At 44.0% G+C, this 16,256-nt stretch overlaps 1 protein-coding gene across 6 annotated transcripts in view; it reads left to right on the top strand.

Annotated features, from left to right (window-relative positions):
• The window catches only part of LEF1 (lymphoid enhancer binding factor 1), a 70,031-nt gene that overhangs the window by 40,357 nt on the left and 13,418 nt on the right, over positions 1 to 16,256 (top strand). For 4 of the 6 annotated variants that reach the window (XM_030491541.1, XM_030491542.1, XM_030491544.1 and 1 more), the window contains exons 4-9: positions 963 to 1,095; positions 4,962 to 5,052; positions 7,300 to 7,383; positions 9,244 to 9,366; positions 10,083 to 10,245; positions 12,491 to 12,598. In XM_030491541.1, coding sequence (XP_030347401.1) covers positions 963 to 1,095; positions 4,962 to 5,052; positions 7,300 to 7,383; positions 9,244 to 9,366; positions 10,083 to 10,245; positions 12,491 to 12,598 — 702 coding nt within the window. The remainder of the gene's footprint in view (positions 1 to 962; positions 1,096 to 4,961; positions 5,053 to 7,299; positions 7,384 to 9,243; positions 9,367 to 10,082; positions 10,246 to 12,490; positions 12,599 to 16,256) is intronic. The other 2 variants (XM_030491545.1, XM_030491546.1) reach the window with 1 other exon arrangement.

Raw genomic sequence — 16,256 nt, 5'->3', positions numbered from 1 at the left:
GGGATTTTGGGTGGCATCCCTCCCTCATGCTGAGTGACCCCTTACCTGAGCCTCTGTGGGAAGTGCTGATGGGAAGTGTGCGTCTTGGCCTGCATGGACATCACCTTACAACACCCATTTTGGGACCTTCTTGGGCACTTGTAGCACTTTGGTTTCCCCTTGGCATGGTGTGGTGAGAGGCCTCCCAGCTGTGTCTGGGCGGTCAGAGGCTTTCCTCGCTAACTGACCCCCCTGAGAGGCCACTGCCAACCACTTATATATGAAATCAGGCTTTTAAGGGTGGTTTTTTTTAGTTACATGCTACGCAGACTAAGGGATTTCAACCAGAGTTTGTAAAACTGGAAGGGAAAAAACCCGACATACCTTTGGCAATGGTGGGGGCTTGTCCCCGCTGAGCCGTCCTGTGCCTGTGCAGGAGAGCGATGGAGAGGAGGAGCGAAGTTGATGAAGCTCATGTTGCTCTGAAGGCTGAAGATATGGCAAACCTGCACTTTAAACCTTTGGGTATTTTTTAAGTCTGATCCCATAACCAAAGGGTTTCTTCAGTGCTGCTGCTGGCTCTGCTGTCCTTCATTCACAGCCCTTGGTGCGCGATGTGGCGCTCCTCCCGCCCTGTGGCGCTCCTCCCGCCCTGTGGTGCTCTGGTCAATGCTTCCTCCGCCCGGTCTCCCTGTCTCCCAAATGCCTTTCCTCCTGTTCCCAGCCGCCACCCATTTCCATGCACTTCCTCAACGCCCTTATCCCTCCTCAGGCGCCAGTGGTTCAAGGATGCCAATTCTGGCAGCAAACCTGGTTGCCATACACCAGCCCCAATGTCATGTCTGTCCCTTCTGCTCCCCTCACTTTCAATAATGCAGATATGTAAAATTGCATTTTGGGAGTGTTTGCTAGTTGTTTGGATTTTTTTTAATGCAGAAAACCCAACCTCGCTGACACACTTTAATTTCTTTCTTCTCTTGCAGTCAAACAAGGTGCCAGTGGTACAGCCTTCTCATGCGGTTCACCCTCTCACCCCTCTTATCACCTACAGCGATGAGCACTTTTCCCCAGGGTCGCACCCATCTCACATCCCCTCTGACGTCAACTCCAAACAAGGTGAGCCTGTCCTGTCCCAGCATGGTGGGGGTGCAGAGTGGTCCCAGTGTCCCCATGCTGCTGATAGAGCTTTTATTGTAGTATTTTAGAGGGAGGGTTCCAGGTGTGCGTGCCTGCTTTCAGAGATGGTGATTCTGACGTGATGCTGATATTTAACTTGGCTGTTTAAATCTTGATGCTCTCTTGAATGTGATAATTTTGGCTTGCTTTACTCATCAAAATCTTTTAAAATCTCAGTAAGCAGCAGCCAGTCCTCACCATCCCATGTGGTGCCCAAAGCTTGCAGCATGCAGATGCTGAAACGTCAGTCATAGAATCATAGAATGGTTGGGATTGGAAAGGATCTTAAGATCATCTAGTTCCAATACCCCTGTCGTGGGCAGGAACACCTCACACTAGACCATGTCACCCAAGGCTCTGTCCAGCCTGGCCTTGAACTCTGCCAGGGATAGAGCATTTACCACTTCTTTGGGCAACCTGTTCCAGTGCCTCACCACCAAACAAAGTCCTCCACATCCTCAACTGGGAGTGTCAGATCAGCCCGGCTCCAGGTTGGTCTGCAGGCCCCCGGGAAACACCAACAACCTCCAAGGTGCCATGCCTAGCCTGTGCAGAGAGTCCTGCCCTGGTGAGCCCAGGGGTTTCCTGGGGAGGGTGTGCTTGCTTGCACTGGAATGCAAGAGCTGGGGAACATGATGGTTGTTAGGGAAGTGCAAGGACTGATCCTGGCCGGCATGGGTCTGAGCGGGCGTTTGTGTAAGTGCCTGAGGAGAAAAAGCCTACTCAGGAGAGCTGGTAGCAAGGAGGGAAGGAGAGGGAGCAGAGGGTTTATGGAGGCATTTCCTGTAGTCGTGACATCTGTGCATGGGCGTGAAGTCCATGTGTTGGGACCAGTCCTGGAGGGTGCCTCTCCCTGCCTCTTCCAGCACTCACATGTCCCACCACATGGCGTGACACCTAGTTGACAAGATCATGAAGCTCTGCTTTACCTGGGCACACATCCACATGCACAGATGTCCCATTTTTCTGGAGAGGTGTCTAGCCACCAGCGCTCAGGGAGAGAGACTTTTTTTAGTTCTGACTTTCGCTGAATGCCCTGTTTTTATTTTGGCCTTGCTACACAGATAATAACATTCAGAAGGTACCATGGCTTTGTCGCTCTGTGTGTGTTTTGCTTTTTGTTGGTTAGTTGGTTGGGTTTTTTTAGGGAGGGGGAATAAAAAAACACTCTGCCTGGAAAGCCTGGCCTGTAAATACATGTGTAATGTAGTTTTCAGAGTTGAAAGAAGCAAATGGAGACCTCCTGTCCTCATTTGTCTTCCTCCTTTGTTTAAGTGCCCAGGAGAAGGATGGCTATTATTGCTCATTCCTTGAAATCCCAGGGGTGCTGCACATTAGAGAAAGGGATTTCCAGCTCTTGCCCAAGCTGGCTTCAGTGTCTGGGGCATACCCTGCTGCTGCAGTTCATGAGCTCAAGAGGTTTTCACCTACAGCATGATGGGTTTGCCCTCCTGCACCCCAGTTCTTTGCCTTCACCCCTGGCCTGTTTGTACTCCTTCCTGTCCTGCAGACCTGAACTGAACATCCGGTTTGTTTTTCCTCCTGCTCTTCCTCTCTTCTCCCTTTCTCGCCCTCTCCCTTGCCCAGCCCCGGCGCATACCACCACTCACCTACCCATTCCTGAAGGTCCCCAGGCCTGGCGATGGGCTCTGCTTGAGGGTAGCCAGGGGCATCTCTGGTGCCAAGCTTGTGCCCCTCTGGTGTTCCTGAATGGGCTCTTGGTCCCTTTGCTCAGTGTCTGCTGAAGATGCGGATGGATAATGTGGGATGGAGACTTCTGGTTGTGGCTGTGGTGGTCTCCTTGATGTGTGTGGTCCTTCCATACTCCCCGCTTCAGCGCCGCTGGCGTGTGGGAGCAGCCCCAATGAAGTGGCCTATGCAGTTGCTGCAAAGAGAGGATTTTTTTTGTTTCCCTTGGGTCCTCTGCCAAATGCCTCCAACCATTGTTTCTATCCTTGCCTCCCACCGTGGGTCTGGAATGAGGCACTGTCCTGGCGCCCTAGCCCTCCTCCTGCCAAAATCCCCCTGCCCGCAGCACTGCTTCTTGCACCGCAGGCGCTTCAGGATGGACACACAGCCACTGCCTTGCTAAAGGTGGTCACTTCTTTCTTTCCCCTTCTTTATCCCCCTTCTCCCCCCTCTCTTTTTCTTTTCCTTAACCCTCTCATGCACAAGAACTTGCTCTGGAGAGCACTGGCTGTTCAGTAGCTGCATGTGTTCCTGCTGGGCCTTGGGTAGCTGGCAGCCCCCCATAAGAGGCCAGAAGTTTTGGACTAACAACAATCACTGTGTGTTAGTGCAGAGAGAGCAGCATTGTCTCCGAGGGTCAGAAATATGGATTTGGGGGAAGGAGCAGCCCGGCTCCCTGTGCAGAATTTGGTCTGGCAAGGGCAAGGTCGTATCAGCACTCCCAGGAGCATCAGCCATCACCAGAGACCAAAGAGATGAGATGCTGGGCTTGGTTTTCACCTTTGCTTTTGTTGTGTTTTGGTTTTTTTAAACTGCTCTGAAAGATCATTCCCTCTCACATAAAAACCCAGGGGTACGTAAATGTTCCCTCTCCTGTCAGCCACCAGCTGTTTTTTACACCTTTGGAAAGACAGCTGGACCGAAATCCGATCCTCAGCCAGGTCATGGTCCCAAGTCTGGGAATTTAACATTTTTGAGACAGTACCACCACCAGTATTATTTTCCATCTTTCCTGTACACAGTCCTGAAGGATATTCTTCAAATCTTGTAATTAAATTCAGAAGATTTAAATACAAACTGGGGGTGGGGAATAAATCGGTGGCATCAATCTATAAACCAAGTCTCAAGGTAGCACACACTCAGTCTTGGACCTTTGGAGTGTTACCACATAAATATTTAATACCCTTTTAAAGCAGCTGATTTAACATGTGAAGTAGACTTAACAATTCCTTCTGCTTCAGCCCCCTCTTCCCCAAACACATTTAAATAAACCGATGTCTTTGTGGCCTCTGCAACCGTAATTCCATGTCTCCTGAGGGCACAAGGTTTAGGTGAAGAATGGAGACCACAGACCCTTTTGGGACGAGGATTAGCTTTAATCTTGAGGTGATTCTTGCAGTTGTAGGACTCTGTGTTCTGGGGAATGTGAGCCGATGGATCGTTCCTGATGGGACTCTTATTTTTCCATGAAATACTACCGATGCAAAACAGATTGACCTTGGAGCCCACAGGAGTCAACTTGATGAAGAGCTTAGTTGGAGCTGGAGTGACAATTGGAAGCCAAATGAATCATATCAAGTGTGACCATTACAGGCCTGAAAATGATTCTTAATTAACCACTGATCCTCCATGGTAGCAAGTTTCCAAAATCTGTGAATCCATAAGGGAACCTGTGAAAATGTACAAGTAGCAATTTACCTAATCTAATAGCTCTGCTGTGCTGCCTCTTTGACAACGCTTTATTTTCTTCTTGTTTCATGCTGTGTTAGAAGAGGTCTTCAGGATCCAGCTGGGTTTGGCAAAACCATGGAGAGGACAGTATTGCCTAACACACTTTGCAGGAGATCTAAACTTGCACAAATACTTGCCTGTACATTCATTTCCTCCTTCCACTTTGTTTTTTCCAGTATTTCACTTCAAACTGCAATATGTGCAGGTTATTTATTATTTTAAAGGTGGTGTGGGTAGCCTTTTGCTTTTAACACTAACCAGGAAGGTGGTTGGCTCTCATCCAGAGCCCTAATTCCATTGTAGCTTTGACAGTGTTAGCTGTGAACTGTAGCTCACATGTAGTCTTTTGAGGGGAAAGTCATTCATTCTTCTGTGCTCTTTAACAGGCATGTCCAGGCATCCTCCAGCTCCTGATCTCCCTACCTTCTATCCCTTGTCTCCAGGGGGGGTTGGACAGATAACACCACCTCTTGGCTGGTAAGATCTTTTAGCTTCTTTTCAGACAAAGGTTCACACCATTTTCTGTTGTTGAATGAATTGCAGCATTTACAAAATCAGAATGTTGCTGCAGTAAGAAATTACAATGTTATTTTAGTTGAAAAGATCAAAAAATGTCGATCTTTGAAATGAATTGAATCTGGTTTTTGAACATGTACAGAAATTGAAGTGCGTAGATTTCACTTTGAAGTCTATATATTTCTTATGGCTCAGATTTGTGGCTCTTGGCATTTGGAAAGATAGCAGAAAACACTTCTCAAGGAATTAAATGTAAATTTTTAATAAACAAAATTGCAATTACTGAGGGGAGGGGAGGTGAGAAAGAACTTTGAAGTGTGTGTGTGTGGGGAGATCTTGAAACTGCACCCAAATGGAGAGCAAACTTCTGTAGTCTGCTGCTTTTTACACTTTCTACATGGAGGGAAGCCTCTGTCATTGGGAGATTTTGCTGCTCTTGCTAATACTAGCACTCTCGGGTTCTTTCTCTGCCACTCAGGGTGTCATTTTCCTTTTGGAGGAAACACATGGTATTTTCAGAGTAATTGATTTGGCAGGGTGCTTCATGTCTGCTTGGGGTAGAGAGGTACTTGCCCTCAGTGCTGTCGGGGCAGGGAATAAGGAAACTGCAACAATTTCAGTGCTTTTGAATCTGTATCTTGACTAGTCTGTGCCCACACAACAAGTGATGCAGGGGGTTATTTTTTGATGTGTTTACGGGAGGGGAACATGGTCCAGGTGACAACAAGCAGGGAAAGTAGAGAGCAGAAGACGGTGAAATGCTGTATTGCTCACAAATCTCTCAGGAAGTGCAGCAAAAAGTGCCTTTTTGGAACAAATTATTATCAGAAACCAAACTAAAATATGGAAGTATCTGACTCTATTTTTTTAAATAATTTCCCCCCATACCCTCTTCTCCCCATTTGCTGCTTGGTTGAGTCACCACCTCCACCACCACCACCAGGCAGCTCCTGGCAGGCATTTTCCAGATGTGGTCAATCATTTCTTCTGAATGGCTTGTTATTACAGAGTCTGTGGGGAGGGAAGAGGGAAAAGAGAAAGAAGAGGAGAGACAAGATCCGATCTCATAAGATGTGTTCAGAGGGACATACCCACTGTCCCTTATGCTATACAGCTTCCAGCTGCCTTCTGTGCAGTAGCACTGCTGAGACCTCCACTATTTTCTTTTATCTTTTTTTTCCCCTTTTCTTTGAGCACTGCTCATTTCCAGTAATGTAATCCAAATGTGAAACCTGTATCCTGAACCAGTATCCGTTTTTTTCCCCTCTGAAAGCTGATCTGCCAGTCAATAGTAACTGACTGAATAGGATTGATGTGTGCAGTGATCTTTCTGGGCTGTTTCAGGTATTTGGGCTGAACTGGCATTTGTTTGCATTATCATAGCATACTACTTCAGGGTATTGATCGTAGTCACGACCTGAACCATTGCTAACTGAAAGTAACCAAAATCTAATGATGATGATGAAAATTAGAGAGTCCAAATGGCAGGCTGGTGACAAAATATTCTATATATGTGGGAGTATGAAGAAGGTAAGAGTTTCACACAAGCTTCTGCTAATGGATTGCAAAGTCTGCTCTTTAAGTAGTTAAGATGGACTTGTGTTGCTGTGGGCTTCTAGGTGACTGTGGTTAGTTTTGGGGGTTTGTTTTGTTTTGTTTTAATCAAATGAACTTCCACTTTCTTAGAAAAGCTGCCCACTTGTACCTCACTGTAGCAGATGCAAATGGGAGAGTCCCAAGTTTTCAAAGACTTAGAAAACCTTTTGAACAGTTTTATCAGCTTAATAATTTACAGTCTGGTGTGCTTGCACTGATCTGCACTAGAGCAACTTGGAATAAGATGCCCGTTTCCTAAGAGCTAGTTAACCAACTCTGATTCCAGTGCTTTTAAAACTAGATGAGAGAGGGATAGAGATGGAAGAATGTGCATGCGGGTGTGTGTGTGCACGTGTGCTTTGGGGAGGAAGGCTGATTGTTTTGCTTTCCTCCCCAGTGGAAGCCTGGACGGGGAATCTTTCAATAGCAAGGGAGAAAGCCCAAAGCGTTCAAGTATTCGTTATCTTTGAATACAGCAGAACTCTTGAAAGTTTTACCTATTGCTATTTATTTGTGACTGGTAGTGAGTTCCCATCAAGTGCTTGTAACTCTAGAGTAACTACTGAATACCGTATCATGTGATTGATGGGTTCCTTTCTTCTGTGACCTCAGGCAAGGTCAGCCTGTATATCCTATCTCGAGTGGATTCAGGCAGCCCTATCCATCCTCACTTTCAGTCGACCCTTCCGTGTCCAGGTAGGTGTAGGAGGTGAATGACTGACTGGGGAGTAACTGCTGGCATTAGAGGGCAAGTTGCTCTTCTGCTTGCATCTTGATCTGCCTTTGCTTGCTTTTCAGTCAGCTAAAACTTTATGCATACATTTTTATTTAACTTGTTTTGTGTATATACAGTTTGCCTGGATCCCACATTGGTTTCATTCAGCATTTTCTTGGCAGTCTCTGAAGTATTGCAATTAGGAGCACCAGTGAATTGTCAACAATTAATTGAGCTGTTTCATCTGAAATGAGTCGTTAGTTCATTTCTAGATGGAACATATAGTGTGCATCCTTGGGTTTTGCTCATGCAAGTATGCAACCAGGTGGATTGTCACTCTAATCTGCGTTCTCTAGTTCTAATTTCAAAGTTGTTGCTAATTAGTCTTGAATCATTTAGGTATCGCTCCATGTTGAAACTTGCTCACAAGTAGGTATTTCATAGCCCAAAGCCACTAATGGCAGGGAATGCCAGCACAGTGTGTTTGTACTGGTGTGTGAATCAGGCACTGTGTCTTTGTGTCTAAGTGCAAGCAAGCAATGCTAATTGAGACTTGGCCACGACACACTCCAGACCTCCTCTCCTCTGCTTTTGCACTCTAAAGACAGCTTCTGCATCCTGTGCTTGGTGTACACAAGGTTGCAATATACCATTCTTGGGGGTTTTTTTGTGTGACTTGTAGAAGACACATCCTCTTGCATGGGGATTTAAGACAAGCCACTTGATAAGTGGTGGGTCCTCTTGCCTCTATTTGTGTGGGCTTCTTTGGATTATCTCTGTCCCTTCACTTCTTTACAGGGGAATGATAAGCATGTGCCTGTCAGGGTGATTGGGAAGAAAACCCATTCTTTCTCCATGATAAAATGACTTGCTTTGGTTACTGGGCTTTGTGTTTGCTTTATTTTTATGACATGAAGGAAAAGGGCAAAGGGACTAGGAAATGGAGAAAGGAGAGACTGGATGCCATTCCTTAACCAGCACTCATTCAGCAAACCTTTGTAGTATAAGCTTGCTTTTGATGTTAATGGTACTTTCCACCAAAATAAAATAAAATACAAAATGAAGCATGCAGGTTTTCTGCTGCACTTGACCTTGCAATGCTCAGCACCTTCAATATCTGTGTCAGATAACCTTGAGGATGACCTGGGTTAGTAGCGTGGGATGACTGAGTTAGTGGTACTTTGGTTTTCTTTTCCATTTTCCTTCTCGTACTAAGGAAAGGAAGCTTTATTTAGCACAAAAGTGTCTCCCTTCCATCCCCCCAGATTCAGGATTCTTAAAATTTATTTTAAGCATTTGAGGGAAGGATAGTGAGTTAGGTGAAGTGATGTTAAAACCTTTTGGCTTGAGTACCTTGAAAAGTAGGAGATTCCTTAGAAAGCCATCAGGGACTTCTTGAAAAGACTCCTCTTTTATTTTATTTGTTTCTGCATGGCAGTTCCCTCCTTTGCCTTGGCTGGTGGTGGATATTTTTAAAATGTTTATATCTTGGTGTGGAAATTCAGCTTTTGTTCAAGAAATGTGTATTTTTATTGCTAGTCAGTGCAACAGTACATCCATTAAACTTCTTGTTTGCATTGCTAAGACTGTTTGCCTGAAAGGTAATAAAATAGCTTCTTTACAATCAAAATGTTAACTAATCTTTTTGTTTGTTTGTTTTTCTTCAATAAATGGGCTACAATGCACAAATCTTAGCCAAATATTTTTCATGCACTCTTGAAGAATTGTCTTCCATTGCAAGCTTCATAATGTTTGCATTCTTGGGGCACCCTGATGCTGTCATACGTGCTTGATGCCAGTCTTCCGTAGGGTTACAGACCTCCCTTTGTTTTCTCTTTTAGGTTTTCACATCACATGATTCCTGGTCCTCCAGGCCCTCACACAACTGGAATCCCTCACCCAGCTATTGTAACACCTCAAGTAAAACAAGAACATCTGCACAACGACAGTGAGCTAATGCATGTGTGAGTCTGCCTTTCTGCACTAGCCCTTAATCCATAAATGTTTAAGAACTAAAAGTCTATCTGAAGAAGAGTCAAGGCTGTATAACAACAACAAAAAAGTGCCTTTCATGACCTCTTTGAATTTTAAATCTCCTCTTATAACTAAAGCAGGAGATATGGGCTACTGTTTGGGAAAAGTAATGAGACATGAAGCCATTTTTTCATTCCAGTTCAGCACTTTCTTAGCTATTGGCAACAATCACCTGGATTCAGATGTGATCACAGACCTGTCTACCTGTGAATGTTGCTTGAGTGTGAACTCACAAACTTCTGCTGGAAAAAGTCTTAACTAGTAAAAAGCAGCCTTCTTGCTTAGTACTCAAAGGCAAAAGGCCTGAGAAAGAAGTGGATGAGGCGCTATCCTCCTGCCCATAGCAGTGGTCTTTTAGGGTACTATGGGAAAAAAGAGAATTGACACAAGTGATAAATTTGGAGTAGATTCAGAGCTCAAATGTCATTTGCAAGAATGACAACCTGACATGCTCCGTGAGTGTTAAATTAAGTCAATTCTCTGAAAAGATATGGAAGTGGATGGTACATGCCCACTGAAATTCTCATTCTTACTACTTAAATGCTCCTGTAACCACAGGTTGGTAATTTTCCACTGGGGTTTTCTAGGCTGAAGGTAAATGGATGCTTTTTTTCCCCTCCTTTCCCTTTCCTCCACCACGTTTTAGGAAGCCTCAGCACGAACAGAGAAAAGAACAAGAGCCAAAAAGACCTCATATTAAGAAACCTCTGAATGCTTTCATGTTGTACATGAAAGAAATGAGAGCGAACGTTGTAGCAGAGTGTACTCTGAAAGAAAGCGCAGCTATCAACCAGATTCTTGGCAGAAGGGTATGTACAGGAGGGGGTGTGTGTACTCACGTGTGCTGCTAATTTGTGTGTGTTTCCCTTTAGATGGGTGTGATAGCTCACTTTCTGCTTGAGGTGCTAACTAATGTGCAACTATCAAATTAGCTATAGAAGATAAAACATGCAACTAAAAAATAAAAGCATTAGCAACATCATAGAATTGGTGTCTCTTCCACTCATGTTATGGTGTCAGCACCTCAGGCATGAAATATCCTTATTCACACATGGAAGGAGTATTCAAATCACCTTCTGGGTCCTCCCTGAGGCGGGTGTCCATCAGGGCATGAGGGGATCATTCAAAGACCAACGCTAGATGACAGTGGATATGGAACTCAAAAATTAATATAAGGTGGTTCAATTGTAAAGTCATGCAGGTTTGGAGGGACCTGTGGAGGTCATTTAGTCCATCACCTGCTCAAAGCAGGTCCAGTTACATCAGGTTGCTCAGGAATTTGTCTAATCAAGTTTTGTATGTCTCTAAAGTCACCAGCTGAGTACTGATGATCCCGGTACATGTCCCAGAGCCTTGCTGAGAGCCGTTTGCTTCTGTGGCATTGTAGGCATGTTTTGTTCTTTCCATGCTCCAAGAAAAGATATGCAGGCCAACCCACAATTACAAACTTCATGTTCACTGTCAGTGTTGTTTTTCCAAGGGAAAGCAGCAGAGGTAATGCCCATTTTTCCCTCGACTGTCCCATAAATGAGAAAAGGGATAACTTTTGTACCAGTCCGAGTTTGAGTAGGGATTGTTTATCTCTATTTTATTTTGGTAACGAATCAAGACCCAGTGCTCCTGCGTTTTCTGCAGCTTGGACTCCTCCTTTCAAGGTACTGTTCTCCGTGAAAGTACCTAAAATTCCACTTTTACTATGGTACCAACAATGCATGAGTTATCCAATACTCCAAATTGCTTGGAGATTAATTATTGTCAAATGTTTTGTGTTCAGTAATCATGGTTGCTATTTACTATACCCTGTGTCATGCCAGAGAAGGAACCACCTCTGTCCTCAAGAGCTGATGCTGGGCTCTCTGATAACATTCAATGTTTGCTATCTTCCAGTTTTGGAATGCACATGTGGAGTTTGAGAGTTGCAAATAGGCTGAACCGCTGTGCTTTCAGTAACACATTGAACTTGCCAAGTCAAGACAGACAATCGCTTTAGTTCACATCTTCTGATGTGTAACAAAATGACATATTAAATCATACAAATGTGATCTGATTTGAAATCCTAATTCTGTAAATTATTCTTGCATGAGTGTCTTAATCATTTCATGTCTGTCTGGTTTTTGGGTTTGGTTTGGTTTTTTAGTATCTTCTTCTCCTCCTGTCCTCCCATGCATGTTGTCAAAGTCAAACAAAAAGACATGTCTAATGGTGCAGCAGTGTAACCTCATTCTAAATAGGTCTTTACTCTTCCTGGTTCAGGTCTATGATAGGTGTTTCAACAAGAACAGAATGATTTGGTACCAGTGTAGCTGCTGTCTTTTCAAATGTGCAGGTTGTGAGGGGGTTTTGAGTTTTGGAGGGTTTTTTTGAAGTACATAAAAGCAGGAAGTTTATCCCTACTTGGCCACAGAGGTCAACTCATGGAATTTGGAAGACTACCTTTCTGTGGTTTCTGTATCTCAGAAACTTTCTGCAGTTGCCAGTTTCTTTTCCTTTATTACAACAAGAAGAAATCGGAAAGCAGGTACCTTGAAGCTCAATACTTAGAGGTAGATCTTGGAACAGGAGCCTGGTGGTGCCCAGAAAGCCCTCTGCATTGGCATTGAAAACCCATGTGTAGCTGCTGTGTAAAACCAAAACAGCAAACCCTTCTATGGTGGGGCGCTTGTCCTTTAAAAGCAGCACAAAACCTTTCTGTTTTGTCAGGAGCTAAGGGGGGGGATGTGTGTTGGTGTTTTTTTGGTTGGGGTTTTTTTGTGGGGTTTTGTGGGTGTTTTTGTTAAGTACAACGATGCTGGGAAAGCATGGTTCTGTGAGCAGATTATTTGGTGAGCCCTGTTTCCATAAATGAATTTTGTCTTGTTGAAGGCACTTGAGAGTTGCGGAGCTGACAAATGCCTGAAACTTGGTTAATAAACATGGCTACTTGCAGTTCCTAATGGATTTTATGTTTGCAGCAGGGAAGGACTGAATCAAAGTCACAGAAACACTTTCTCGGGTCATCTGTTGCCTGGGTATGAGTTATTTCCTAGTCTACTGCTATGTTTATTTTATTTGCAGTGGCATGCTCTCTCCCGTGAAGAACAAGCGAAATATTATGAACTAGCTCGTAAAGAAAGGCAGCTACACATGCAGCTTTATCCAGGCTGGTCTGCAAGAGACAACTATGTAAGTGGCTCACTTGAATGCTTTTTGAAAAAATTAACCTCTTTTACATAACTTTTTTCTTTCTTTCTTCTTTTCCTCTTTAACTTGTGGAAAGTTCTGGATGGAGGGATGACGGACAAACATATAACATAAGCCTTATATTTGTTTGCATTTCAAGCATTCAGAAAACTTGGGATTTTGCTGTTGTTGAGATGCTTCTCATGAAGGTCACGGGTTTTGAGGGGAAAAAACAAACATGGAAAGTTGTGGGGTTTTTTTCTAAGACAGTGGTCAGTACTTCCTGAAAGCTTAGGTTCTACTGTACAGCTTTGACTTTTCCATGATTTTCTATTTGGTCACTTGCTACCCAGAAATCTTCTTTAGACCTGAGCAAATAAGGGGTATCTCTCTTACAAGAAAACCAGAAGCCCAGGGGTCTCAATGCAGAATGAACTTTAGCTGAAAGTAATTCAGAATGGTCCATCTCTGAAATAAAGCCTGTAAAATCTGTGTAAATAAACTTTGTGGTAGATTCTGCTTTTGTATCGTTTGGTGAAGCTAAGAAGTTTTCTTACAATTACTCTTATTTTATAATTAAATCTCCAACAAGTGTTAATAGCACATTGCACAGCTTGCAATGCACAATTACACAGTTGTGCTTACAATGAGCTGTCAGTGTAGTCATGTGTTAAGTTATGAAACTCAGAAGCCACAATCCTGAGAGACTGATCGTAGCCTGAGATCTGGGCTCCTTCCTGTCCCCCCATCAGTTGTGGCATTATTCACTGTGGTAGGAAGTGCACATGCTATATCTGGGTCAATTTTCCATCTGTATTAGGTGGACAGTAGTTTTTCAGTACTTCGTGATGTCTTGTGGATGTTAAAGATTGAGGTACCTAAATACAGTGGCAATAGAAACCATAGAAACTGGTACAGAAGGCATTGACACAGGAACTACGCAAATGCCTTGGCCTTGCTGACATCCATGCCCAATTTTGTAAGCACAGACACTACTGCAAGCCCTAGCAGCTTGTTTCTGCCTGTTTTATACAGTCATCTTTTCTAGCAGATGAGCTGTCATGACCTTACGCAGGTAGGGTTTATTTCCAGTAATCAGACCACATCAACAGAGCTGTCTTGAAATACAGCTGGGAACAAATAGGGCCTTAATGATATACTCCTTGAAAATGAGGGGATTTCAAGTGTCTTGAGTGTACTTGCTGGAAAATCAAACCACTTTGGAGCCTTTTCAGCTCATGCTTACTGGACATCAGGCTTCAAGAATGCCCTGTGATGCTTGCTCATGTTGGCTTTGAGAACCTGATATATGTTGCCACCGCTTACTGCCATACAGCATAAGCAGTGGACCGCAGTTTCTTAAATGCCTTGATAGACATTAGGAGTGTGTAAGGTGGCACGTATGGATGCTCTCTTTGATGTGCTTCCAATCTACATCCTGTGCGGAAATATAGTGCTGACATACTCCTGTCCTACATGTTACAATGGAGAATTCTACTGCCTTCCTCTTGCTGTCCTCCTCTCTGCCTCTGCAGGAATGCACACTGTTGTTGCAGTGGTGGTGAGAAGGTGATCATAGCAGATCACAGTTTATCACTGAAACTTTTTCAGGTACATGTCATCTGTTTTTTTCTTTTTTTGCTTCAGTTTTTCTAACTTGAGCAGTCAAAAAATGAAATTGTGTTCGTTCAGCACAGATATTACTGCAGTATTTCGAGAGTTGAAAGTGACTTAGGGATGACTCTTCTGTTTCATGTGGCTGAATTTCACAAAACAGTACAATTAAAAAATATGTACTACTTGGTTTTCATTCTTCTATTTTGGTGTGTCTGGTTATTCAGGATTTCAGAAATTGCAAGAAAATGTTAAGCATTGCTATTCAACTGTTGATAGTATCTGCGTGCTTTTTATTATGTTTTTATTACTGACGCCCAAAGAAGTCCTGCAAAGTTGTGTGATAGTCATGAGAATCACAGTGTCTTCATGATGTAATGGTGTCTGTGTGTTGGAGTTGTCAGAAACTTCCTCATTTGGAAATGCTGACAACTAGTTTTCAGCCCAGCCTTTTCCTTCTGTTCCTCTGCTTCTGGTATCTCCTAGATGGATCTCAGATGAGCTTTCAGTATGTTTTGACACTTAAAGTCAGCCTGCCGTAGAGAATAAAACACGGTTTTCTTTCCATGATTTTCCATGTTAACATCTGCATTAATGTACTTTACTCTGTAAAGAAGTGTTGGTGCCTAAGCGATAAAGCATATCACTGTGAGTCTCCCAGAGCCCTTGAAATCTGCTTTCCAACTTCTAGTCTTGGTCCTGTCTTTGGGAGCTCACTCACAAGGCATTGCTCAGCCCTGTTGCCAGCCACAGGATAAATAAGGACAGGAGCTTGAGAATCAGGCAGGCAGACTGTCAGAGCAGACTAGAGACTACTTAAATTCATCTGCCACAGCTTCACTGGAGCCCTCGCTTGGACAGCCCTTGCTGTCCTCCTGTGAGCACTGCAGTGGTTTGAGGTGGTTCTCATCACCTGCTGTCCATCCTGTTGCCTTGCAGAGCTAGCTAATGGAACAGAGTGTCCCTCCACCTCAGCCCTTCCAGTGTGTAGCTGCTGTGTGTGGCACAGTCTACACTGGGATGTGTGTTGGCAGTTGCCAGCTGTGCTGAGTGGAGTAACCTCTGGCTGGGCGGCAGAAGGATGGACAGTGGGCTGCAGTCCCACTTACAGCAACTGCACCAAGGTTTGCCCAAGCTCACTTGTTAGAGCCTGTCCTGGCAGCTTGAAGGCTTCTTTCAAATATAAATGGATATGACTTTTTTTTTCCTTTTTTTTTTTTTTTTAACAAAACAAAACCAAACAAAACCAAAACTTTGACTGGCACACAGGTCAATAAAGAGAAGTCACATGGAGGAATATCAAAGTGGTAATTAGGGTGACGCAAGATGATTGAGGTTTAAAATTGTGGGTCTAAACTGACCTTTTGTTTCCTGAAAGACACTGTGAACTGGGAGCTCTGGCCTTTTCCATAGATGGGGGTGCAGGAGAAGGCTGAGTGTGTGGGTTGGCGTGATGAGCCTGTGCCAGCACACTGGTGCCAGTGTGGTGTCCGAGAAAGACAGCTGTCAGACATCCATTTCTGTCCTGCACCTCGGTCACATTAAGGGTGCTCTGCTGAACAGCAGTCTGCTGTTCGCTTATTGCACACTGTGTTCTCCTGGCACAGCCGCACAAGACTTGGCTGTTATTAAGATACAAGCATTATCAGAACAGTTTTAGTTGGCTGGTTTGTACCCCGGGGACAATCATGGTTGTCCTAGGTACTTTCAACACCCTGTCTGCTGTTGCCATGTATGACAGTGTAAGTATCTGAATGTGTGAAGAGTACTTGTAAGAGCCATTAATTACGATATCAACATATGTGTCATCAGATTATTAAGCGTGAGAAGTCTTTTAGATGCTTGCAGCTGCCAGTTGAAAAACTGCCGGAAATTATAATTCCATGTGGATGTAAAAATGTGTATTGCTCATATATTACTCCACAGATGCCAAGAGCAAAACTTGTTACCATTGAAACAGTTGGAAGCGGGTTAGAAAAGGTTTTAGCTACCTCAAAAACAACTGTTTTTTCTTCCTAACCGCTTTCTCATTGTGGAGATGGCTTTT

This window comes from Strigops habroptila, chromosome 7, assembly GCF_004027225.2.
Source record: "Strigops habroptila isolate Jane chromosome 7, bStrHab1.2.pri, whole genome shotgun sequence".
NCBI lineage: Eukaryota > Metazoa > Chordata > Aves > Psittaciformes > Psittacidae > Strigops > Strigops habroptila.
This window is presented reverse-complemented; position numbering and strand designations above follow the sequence as displayed.